The 10915-nt window shown below is 39.4% G+C and overlaps 1 protein-coding gene across 3 annotated transcripts in view; it reads left to right on the top strand.

The window, feature by feature from the left end:
• Positions 1 to 10184, top strand: part of SCAF4 (SR-related CTD associated factor 4) — a 62318-nt gene extending 52134 nt beyond the window's left edge. For 2 of the 3 annotated variants that reach the window (XM_023190349.1, XM_023190364.1), the window contains exon 20: positions 8637 to 9954. In XM_023190349.1, coding sequence (XP_023046117.1) covers positions 8637 to 9589 — 953 coding nt within the window. In that variant the 3' untranslated portion in view covers positions 9590 to 9954. Of the gene's footprint in view, positions 1 to 8636 lie in introns of all 3 variants that reach the window. The other variant, XM_023190357.2, reaches the window with a different exon arrangement.
• The last annotated feature ends 731 nt before the right edge of the window (positions 10185 to 10915 follow it).

Raw genomic sequence — 10915 nt, forward strand, 5'->3', positions numbered from 1 at the left:
GAAATGGTTCTTAAATACAAATTACAGTACCTTCAACTTAGTATATAACATTGTTCATTGGATACAGTGGATAATGCAAAATAGTGATTAATCTACAACAAATATTTGACATGGATATGAATTTACAAGTGAACACATCATAGTTTCTCACAAGGCAAAGCACTTCAAATGAAACATGGAGAAAGTCTTGCAGAAAACCTTGAAATGTTTTAACACATGGTCTCCACTTCTCCTGGGCTGTCACTTCCTAGACTGCTCTAGAGTGCAAATCTGAAGAATGTCTTAAATTTAAATCTCTCTGAGGGACCTCTTGAGGAAGGTGGGAGCGGTAGTAACTCTGGGCTCTAGATTGATTTTGGTAGACAGTTAATTGCTGTAAAGAATTTCAGGTAAGATTTTTTTCTAGCTAATATTGAAAATAAAATTGCCTACAGATAATCTCATTCAGTGATAGAAAGTTAATTTTAGATTTCAAATTTATTGACTCTAATAGTGAAATTTTAACTCATAGCTATTGTACTTTGTCAATTATAGTAATATACTTAGTAATTATTATTATACTAACTGAAATTCCAAAAAGCAAATCTGTAGGAAGTTGACCATACAGAGTCTGCTGTACATTATTTTGAAAAAACCAAGCATTTAAAAAAGATAATTATTCTCCAATTTCACTTGTAATTCTGTTTTTCATTTATTAGATGTTATCAAAACATAATGTACCCTTATGCCAAAAATAGATGAGTCACATCTCAGTATATCTGCACTATGTATTATTGAAAACTCAAATTTCTCTTAAGAATCTCTTGCTAACATTCTAAGCATCATTTTTAAAATATAATCTTAATGTATAATATGATCTGAAAGATGCTTTTTCTCATTCTTTGAAAATTAGCTCCTTATTCTTCCATTTTCCCCAGCTCTCAGAACATAGTGCCTTCCATAAGAATAGCCTGGGAGTGTTTGCAGAATAAATAGGCCTAAATGTTATTGGTGAATCTAGGCAAAGGAAATAACATGTTGGTTGTACTGTGATTTCAGTTTTCTGCAGGTCTGAAATGAAAAAAGGAAAATACTTGATGATTTAAAAAATACCTAGGGATATATGCTTAGGGATCTTCAGGCATTGATGAAAGAGATAAGAGTGGTTGATACATCTTTTTCTTCATGTGGGAAAATTTTAATTTTGAGTTCATGCAAAATGCTACAGTGACACTCATTCTGTAGAGATCAAATCAAAACGGTGGAACTGCAACAAGGAACAGAAAAGGAGGTTGAAAGAAAACAGCATCCTTTCTCAAAGTTCAAGTCCTCCTAGGTTTATGCTGGAAAGATTCTTACCACCCTGGGAAAAGACCTGGACCTTGTAGCCTCTATTCTTAATCCCCTGAGAGGTATCTTCTTCTTGATGAGTTTGGTCATCACCTCTGCAAACACCATTCATATGTTCAATAAATATCTAATCAATAACCATTGTGTGCCAGGCACCCTTCTAGGTACTGGAAATACCAGAATGAATAAAACCTGTCTTTCTGGAGTTTATATTTTCGCAGACCTGGGCTAATAATTTAACATGGAGATGTTTCTGTGAAGAGAGTAAAACAGGACAGGCAATTTCAGGGTGTAACACGGATGTGTACAATTTTAAATATGATTGCTAGGGAAGGCATCTGAACCAGTGGTGAAGAGAATACTCTCATGTAAATACAGAGGAAAGGAATGTAGAGTGAGGACCAAAGGAAAGGGCCTGAATTGAGATGGAGCATGGGTTGTTGAAGGACCACAGTGGGAAGGGAAAGCAAAGGGAAGAAAGTGGCAGGAGATGAGCTTAGAAAAGGTTGTTGAGCACTAGGCCTTGAGTGCAGTGGGAAATGGTGTAGTCTTTTACCTACGCCATGATCTGATTTACCGTTTTTGAAGTATTACTGTGGCTGTTAGAGAAACAGACTCTAGAAGATGGTAAGAGTGGAAAGGAGACCCGTTCTGATGCTGTTGCAGCAGATGAGATGGGAGCTAGCCCACGTTGGGCTGGTGCAGCGGAGGTGATAAGTGGTTAGAGCCTGAATATATTTTGAAGATAGAGCCTTCAGAATTGCCATATTATGTAAATACGAATGTGAAAGTCAGTCAAGAATGTCTCAAGTTTTTTATGTGAGCCTGTAGGAGTGGGTTTGAGGGGAGCCTATCAAATTAAAATGTTGGATATTCTAACTTTGATACCCAGGTACAGAGGTCAGGTAAACTACTGGTAACATCTAATAGAGATGTAAATTCTGGCATCTTTAGCAGATAAAGATAATATTTAAAGCCACAGGAGCCTGTAAGATTACCTAAGGAGAGAATGTAAATAGAGAAGTGGTGAGAGGTCTGAGGACAAGAATTCTTCAGCATTTGGCAGCTAAGAATATGATGCTGAGAGCTAAGACAGTTCCACGTGCCAGAAACTCTTAAGCAGTTTGTATATATTAATCATTTAAGCCTTGCAGCTCTCAGGGTTATCTTCATTTTATAGATGGGGAAGCTGAAACACTTGGAGATGAAATAACCTTACGAGGGTCATGTAGCTGCAAGTAGCAATGTTAGAATTTGAGGTAGTCTCACTCCAACAGGAGCCTGTGCTTTTGACCACTATCTATACTGTATTCTCCAGCAAAGGATACTGAGAAGATACAGCCCGTGGTCTAGGATACAAATGTAGAGGGAGATAATCTGGAAGCCAAGTATAGTTCCTAGGCAGGAAAGAGGGAGAGAGAGGTGAATTATCAGATGACGCTGATAGATGAAGAAAGAGGGCTGCGACTTGGCAGCTGGATTTAGCAAAATGAAGGCTCCTGGTGACCTCGAGAAAAGGGCTTTCATTGGATTGATGAATTCAAATCCCAGTTATATAGGGTCGTCAGAGAATGGGAGATGAAGGATACAATTAGGATTTTGAACATCTCAGGAGATTTGCTATAGAGGAGAACAACATAATGAGGTGACATCTGAAAGGAGATGCAGGGTGAGGGAGTTTCTCGTTTTTGTTCTTGTTTCTGAAAGATGGACAAAAACTACGGCATACTTCCTATTGGGAAGCCCAGTAGAAGGGAACATGTTGGTGCAAGCAAGAAGGGCTGTGTGCCAGGTTGTGATGTAGGTGAGAGGGGATAGATCCAGGGTACGGACAGTGGGTGTAACCGTTGGAGCACGGACGGTCACAGACAGTAGGACTAATGTGGATTCAGGTGCAAGTAAATTGGTAGATTTGGTGGTATGTGGGTGGATGAAAAAGTCCTTTTCTAAAGACCTTTTTTTAAAAAATGATAAGCCAGCTAGGGTAACTAAAATATGGTATATTCATGTAAGGAATATTAGTAATAAAAAATGAAGGACTTAAACATGCAACATGGGTGAACCTTGAGAAGATACACCAAGCGAAAGTCAGTCACACGGGACCACATATTTTATGATTCCATTTATACAAAATGTTAATAGGCAAATCCACAGAGACAGAAAACATTATGTGGTTGCTTGGGGCTGGGACAAAGAAGGGGAAAGCTGGGAAACAGATGGCCTATGGTTCAGGATTTCCTTTTAAGGTAATAAAAATGTTCTAAAGTTGATTGTGATAGTTGCCCAATTCTGTGAATATACTAAACCCATTGAATTGTACATTTATGTGGGTAAATTACAGGCTGTGTGAATTTTACCTTACTAAAATTACCAAACAACTAAGAGTAGACAGGATTAAGGAGAAACTTGAACATGTGTCCTCATCCAGGACATGAGAATGTGGATTGACTAGGAAAATGTTAGATTACTGGCCAGAATGAAGGGTGCACTTGGGTTGTAGTTAGGAAAATTTGAAATGAGAGCGGTCAGCATACTTCACGTCCAGGTGGAGATTAGACAGAAGAGTTGCATTTAAAACCAGTGTTGGGGATTTTCCAGGCAGATATGGTGAGGGAGAGCCATGGACTCCAAAGCAGGTAAGGAGGAGGATAAAAACATGAAGAGCCTTGGCAGTGGGGGGCATGAGCCTGGTGGGATTAAAGATTGTTTGGGGAAAGGAGATACGGAGAGAATAATCTGCAAAGAGGAGAAGCGGGTAAAGAGTAGGGTACTTGAAACTGGGAATTTGGAAGGAATGAAATGACTTTATTAGTGATCAAACATCTAGAGCTCCTAGAGGTGGTGGATCTGGTAGAATGGAAGATAGGGTTGTTGACCAAAACAGGTAGAAGAACTGACTCGTTCCTCTTTCTGTAAAGATCTCACTGAAATTTTGCATCCTCTGCAGCTGATGCAGTTGGTCACTCCCACAGTATTTAAATCAGACGTTATACATTTTATGTTTTATATCTGTCTCCCTGACTGCATACACTCTGGTCCTTGACAGAAAGCCACCCTATTCATTTATATGCCTTTTGTATCCCTTATGCACATTTTCCTGAGATTTCAGGGTACACTTTGGACTCCAACTATGAAATCAACCTTCCTTTCTCCCACCTCCCCCATAGCCCTTTAATGTACTTGTTCTTTATTTCACACCATTTCAGGCATCTTTGCTGTAGATGGCAATGGTGTCTCCCCACCCCCTTTTTAAATTGTAAAACAACTTTTTGGGATCATCGTAGGAAATATTTATAGAATCTTAGTTATTTTTAGTTAAATTCCAGTGTGTTTTCTATACTTCTCAAATTTGAATTCAGGCACTTAGAGCTGACACTCTTTTGGTCTGTCCTAATGCCTTACTGTATTAAAAAATTGTTTCCCAGGTCTGAGCCCTTTTTTGTTTCACCTGTATTCCAAGGGAGTTAACACCATCACTCTTCTGATCTTGCGTTGACAGCTGCATCTGCTCATTTAAGGCAGAGAGCTGTGTTCCTTCATCGCTTAAACCCCATCCTTCCTGTCCACTAAGTGTCTTCTGTGTCCTCCATCTCTAGCACCTCTCTTTCACTTCAGTCTCTTGTCATTATCGCTGTCACTGCTGGATTCTCCGAAATGGCATTCCCCTCTTGGCTATCCTGTACACTACTTGCCAGAAGCATCTATCAAAAACAATCATAGAATCATTTATCCCTGCTAAAAATTCCTTGGTTTTCCGCACCACTAGAGGTGAAAGTCCAGGTTCCTCTATGGCGTATAGGGCCTCTGAATTGCCCTGACTTACCTCTTTTAAACCTCATCTGTATTTTCTCCTTAGTTTTCATCAAAAGTCATTTTGTTGTGGTTCTCTGAACCACACACACCACTGCTTTACCTTGCTATGCCTTTTGAAAAGCTGCTAGTAATGTCTTGATAGTAATGTCCTTCCTTAACTCACTAGCCTTGTCTCTTTTCCTTTGAGATCCAGTTCAGACACCCCCAATGACTGCCACTCAGATTCATACACCAGCTTTATGAGTCCCACCTCTATACCACCATGCTAGCTTGTGCCATCTCCTGCAGCAATTGAAATTTGTCTGTTTCTATCAAACTTTGTCCCTTTTTTGAAGAAAAGGGCTATTAAATGACTTAATAGATAATTCAGATATTTAATACGTAATGTGAATGAATTGGGTTTTTAAACATTTACAACTTTAGAAAACTTGTCAGTGGTATCGCACATCATATTTCCAGATGAAATGAATAATTGCTTTGAATGCCCTTTTCACCTGGGTAACTCACAATATACTCCGATGGTTTATGCCTAATGCCAGCTTTCCTAATAAGGAGTTCCTAGCTAGCATGCTTGCCAAAGTCTTCTGCCACCTAATGTGTTTTTAATATACCTAATGATAAAAGCATTACATGTCCACTGCAAAAGGGAAAAAAAGGAACTACAGATAAAAAATGTTTTTTGTGGTCTCAAGGCCATCTGGGGCTATGGGCATATTCTATCAGAAATCGATCAATTTAGTTGGCTCTCAAAGGTTTAAAAGGAAACCCAGCTGGCCACATCTTTTTAGCTTTATTTACGAAGAAGGGAGGGGATTTGAGTGTATAATGTTTTAAGCAGATCCCACACAAATATCCACATGTATCAAATAGGCAATTCTTTATAAAAATTGTGCTTTTATATGAGGTTTATGATTATTGTAAATTTTAACCCTGTTAATTTATACCCTCAAATGAATGTTGTAAAGTACCTAAGAGATGTAGTCCTTCAGACTGGGGTTTGTATTTTATCATCAGGGCCCATTTTCTCTCTGTAAGTTGAGATGGCTTTGCATCCTTTCGCCACTGTCAGATACTTGAGGACGCCAGGTCATGGGGCAGTCATGAGTAGGACCTTCCCATTGCCCTTCAGAAATCACTCTCCTTTTGAAGACTCATCTCAACTAAATTCTCTTGTTATAATAAGATGCTTTGAAACTGTTTCTTCCGTTTTTCTGGTGTTATTTTAAAATTTGGCACGGCCACTTGAACCTATAGATAGGCACCAGAATGTGCTGCACTGACCTCTGTAACAGTAAACTTTGGTCATTTTAGTCCTGGAAAACAAATCTTTCCTAATAAAAGGTGATCAGAAAGTAAAGTTCTGTCTGTTTCAGGTGTTTCTGTATAATGATCCCTCTATTAAAAGACTGTGCCTGGGCATATACATTTTATGTTTTGGACTAAATTCCACGGGTGTTGGAACTACACTATACCTTTACAAAGTGAAAGCAAGGACATATGCTTCTGTTACCCCAGTGTATGGTATATACTCAGTAAATATTTCCCAGATGATGTGAAGAATGTTTCATTTCTATCTGAGATAAGGTGTAGCTGGTGTCCTGTACATGTTCATTGTCTGGGATTTTCCCAAAGAGTTTAAAGAGCCTGTGAAGAGTCATCACCTCATCCATTTCACAATTTCTGGCGTTTTTGCTATGGTAGTCAGCATTTCCCAACTTTAGACCTGACGTGAAAGCTCAATGTATTTTTTTCCAGTTACCAGTGTACTTGAGTTTAAACTATAGCAGGTGTTGAAGCAGGAGGAGTTGATTAAGATTTTAATTATCAGAAATGGAAAATGTTGTGTTTATTTTTTGCAAAATCAAATGTTTAGTATTAGGATTTATTACTTTTCTAAATAGATATGCAGAATAATAATTTCACAGCTACAGGAGCCAAACACTGAACTCACTCTTAAGTGTTCTATTTGATCTCAGCAAGTGGCAGGTATTATTACTATGCCCATTTTATAAGCCAGAATACTGAGGCACATATCCGAGATTGTATTTCACCGAACATAATATATTCCTCTTTAAGCATTTAGAAGAAGAAATTTTTGTTTATGTAAATACCAAAGCTGGTGAGTCTTTATGTTAAAAGAGTTATAAACTAGTTTACATACCTTTTCAGGTCCACTTTAGTGCTAAAGTGTGACAAGTACTATTGGACAACACGTTGTGGGTAGCAAAAACTAAAGTAGAAGTTCTTGTTTAGCATGATATAATTATTAGTACATAAAATCTAGAAACAGGACTTCTGCTAAATTTGCGGAAGTAGGTCGGAAGAAGTTTATTCAAATTGTAAACCTAAATAACATGATGTTGGGGAAGAAAGAAAGTAACTAGTACTAAAGTATTGGTCATTTTTCTGTCAGTGTCACCCAAGTATTTTTCTTACCATTGCCATAACTTGCTCAAAGACCTTTCTGCAGCACATGGGTGAACAACATATTCTTAACAGTATCTGGAACATTTTCCATTATCAGAATAACTCCTTTCAGTCATAGTAGTATGGTATTTGTCTTGTAATATTTATATTTGCAAAGGAATAAATTGAGAGATTCCAGTGCTTTTGTTACCTAAGTGGTGAACCCCAAGCAGAAAAAGATAGGTAGTTGAACTTACGTGACTCTTATATCAGTATGAGGAAACCCTCATGTAGATGGGAAAATAAAACCCAAGAAGTCACTGTTACTTCAGCAGCACCAACCTTACCAGACTTGCCACCTTTGGAAGAATGAATAGAAGGTGAACAGCTGAACATTGAGCATTATTCAGGTCATGCTGACCTCACAGGTTAGATATTGTGCTGTGCCTTGAAAAAGGAACTGTAACAATAAACCTCACATTTGCGTATGGATCTTTGTTTTGTAGACATTAGTGTTTAATTGATGCACAGTGCATAGTAACTGCATGAGGTATTTTAATAATATGGACTAAGTGTAGCATGGAATCAAAGAGATCTTCCTCTTTACTGGGTTTTCCAGGTCAGTGATCTCATTTTTTTCTAGTAGTAAGAAGACCTAGGGTGTAAATTTTCTGTGTGCTCCTGCAGTCTGCTTAGTTAGCTTGAATAGTTACTGATGGTGAATGTTCATCTCATGAGGACTTAGCACATTGTGTTTCTGAAATGTATTTGGAGTGGGAAACAGCTTCTGATGAAAGCTACAGGAGATTTTGACATAGGCTTTGAAAATTGGTATTACCATTACTATTTTATTTTCCAGTTTATTCTGGCCCTTACCTGTATTAGATACTTTAAAAATGTCTTTGCAGTTGCTTGCCTTAGGTGGTTAATAGGCCTCACACTGGGTTTGTGACGGGTAGACTGGCACACAGTATGAAATTTGAAGATTGTGGGTTGAATTTGATTTTGCTTTTAGCTCCACAGAACACAGCTGAAACTGGAGTGCCATCTTCTATGGTGTTGACATTTTTATTTTTGTCGTCTTTTAGGCACTCAAGGAGTTGCTCCTGGTCCTGTAATTGGACTTCAGGCACCATCTACTGGTCTTCTTGGCGCCCGGCCCGGTCTCATCCCGCTCCAGCGCCCTCCGGGAATGCCCCCACCTCACTTACAGCGGTTCCCTTTGATGCCGCCCCGTCCCATGCCACCGCACATGATGCACAGAGGCCCGCCGCCAGGACCAGGGGGCTTTGCGATGCCCCCACCTCATGGAATGAAAGGTCCCTTCCCACCGCATGGCCCCTTCGTTAGGCCTGGTGGAATGCCAGGGCTCGGGGGCCCAGGGCCAGGCCCAGGGGGTCCTGAAGACAGAGACGGAAGGCAACAGCCGCCGCAACAGCAACAGCAGCAGCAGCCGCAGCCGCAGCCGCAGCCGCCCCAGCAACAGCAGCAGCAGCCGCCGCCATCACAACAGCCTCCACCAACACAGCAGCAGCCACAGCAGTTTAGAAATGATAACAGACAGCAGTTCAATTCAGGTAGAGACCAAGAAAGGTTTGGAAGAAGATCTTTCGGAAATAGGGTGGAAAATGACCGGGAACGGTATGGGAACCGTAATGATGATAGAGATAATAGTAACCGTGACAGGAGAGAGTGGGGAAGGAGGAGCCCTGACCGGGACAGGCACAGAGACTTGGAAGAGAGAAATAGACGCTCTAGTGGGCATCGAGACAGAGAGAGAGATTCTAGAGATAGAGAGTCTCGTAGAGAGAAGGAAGAAGCACGAGGAAAGGAAAAGCCTGAGGTGACAGACAGGGCAGGTGGTAACAAAACCGTTGAACCTCCTGTTAGCCAAGTGGGAAATGTAGACACTGCTTCAGAACTTGAGAAGGGGGAGTCTGAGGCTGCAGTCCTAAAGCCTTCTGAAGAGTTACCTGCTGAGGCTACCTCATCCGTTGAACCCGAAAAGGATTCTGGCTCAGCAGCAGAGGCTCCTCGTTAAGAGACTGGAATTTGTGAAAATGTGACAGTGACACTTCCTGGAGTGTAGAGCTTGAGGTGTACAGATGCTGTATTATATCCGCTCCCGCTGTACTGCAGCCCTGCGCCAGCTGGTGGGGAACTGTAAGCAATTTGATTGCTTCCCTTCTATTTAAAAATAGCCACAAAATAACAAAAAATACTGAAAATATGAATAAATATTACCCTTTTTGCTGTAACTTTTTAAAAGTTTTGACTTTAAAAAGTTTACAAATCGTAATTAGAAGTGCTCTCTATTTTTTTTTTTTTTTAATTTAAGACAAGGTAACGGTGAAAGCTCCTCAAAACAATAGGGATGTTTTTAATAAACTCTATTTTCGTAACAAACTTTAATGTGTGCTATTCTTCCTACACTGCATTAAGGTGGAAAAGGATTGTTCACCATCAAAGTTTGAGCTGTTAATACTGTATTGGAGTCTAAATTAGACTTATTTGATGAAAATAGACATTTTATGTAGTTATTCTCACTTTCATATGTAATAGTTTTGATTTTTAGTGTTTCAGTCATAAGGTAAAGGTTAGTTGTTTTAATGTCAGTTGAAAAGCTGTGTTTGCAATTCAATCGAGATTTTTTTTTTTTTCCATTGGCTTTGTGGTATATGTTGCCCTAATTAATTTGTAAGATTTTGCTGGGGGGAAAGTTAATCCCAGTGTTACATGTTGTACTATAAATTATCTGACTGCTTGGGTATTACGTTAGAAGGTTGCATGTGTGTGTGTTGTTGTTTTTTTTTCCAACCATCCCATTGAATTTTTCAAAAGGGTAAAAGAATCAAGGTTAACATTTGCAACCTAAAAGCCTTTTGTTGTTTGAGGACTTCAGTGCAACCTATTATTGTTTCCTTATATAAGCCTTGCCTGTTGCCTTTCTTTACCAGTTTTTTAATTTCCCTGCTGGGCAGAGGTAAACTGAACTTTTCCCCCACATACACTTTTCTTCTTTTGCTTCAAGTTGGTGGGTTAACTAGGAAAAGTTGTTGTAGGTTATCCAAGAATTATTACATGAAGACATCCAAAGCCAAGTCAAGCCTTTATCTGAAATTGCAGGAAATCCAGTGCCAAGACCTGATGTCACACTATCCAAGTATTTATGGCCTTGAAGTTGTTTTGAATTACTTTTTTAAACTCCTGGTTTCAGTATGCTGAGCAGTTAACTTTGTCTTTGCCTTCATCCTCAGGCAAAGCTGCTTTATTACTCTGATTTTAAAATAATACTCAGCAGCAAGGCCTTTGGTTTGATGGGAAGAATATATCTAGGGCAATGTCCTTATATTCCTGCCTTTAGGAA

Source organism: Piliocolobus tephrosceles, chromosome 19 (assembly GCF_002776525.5).
Source record: "Piliocolobus tephrosceles isolate RC106 chromosome 19, ASM277652v3, whole genome shotgun sequence".
Lineage (NCBI taxonomy): Eukaryota > Metazoa > Chordata > Mammalia > Primates > Cercopithecidae > Piliocolobus > Piliocolobus tephrosceles.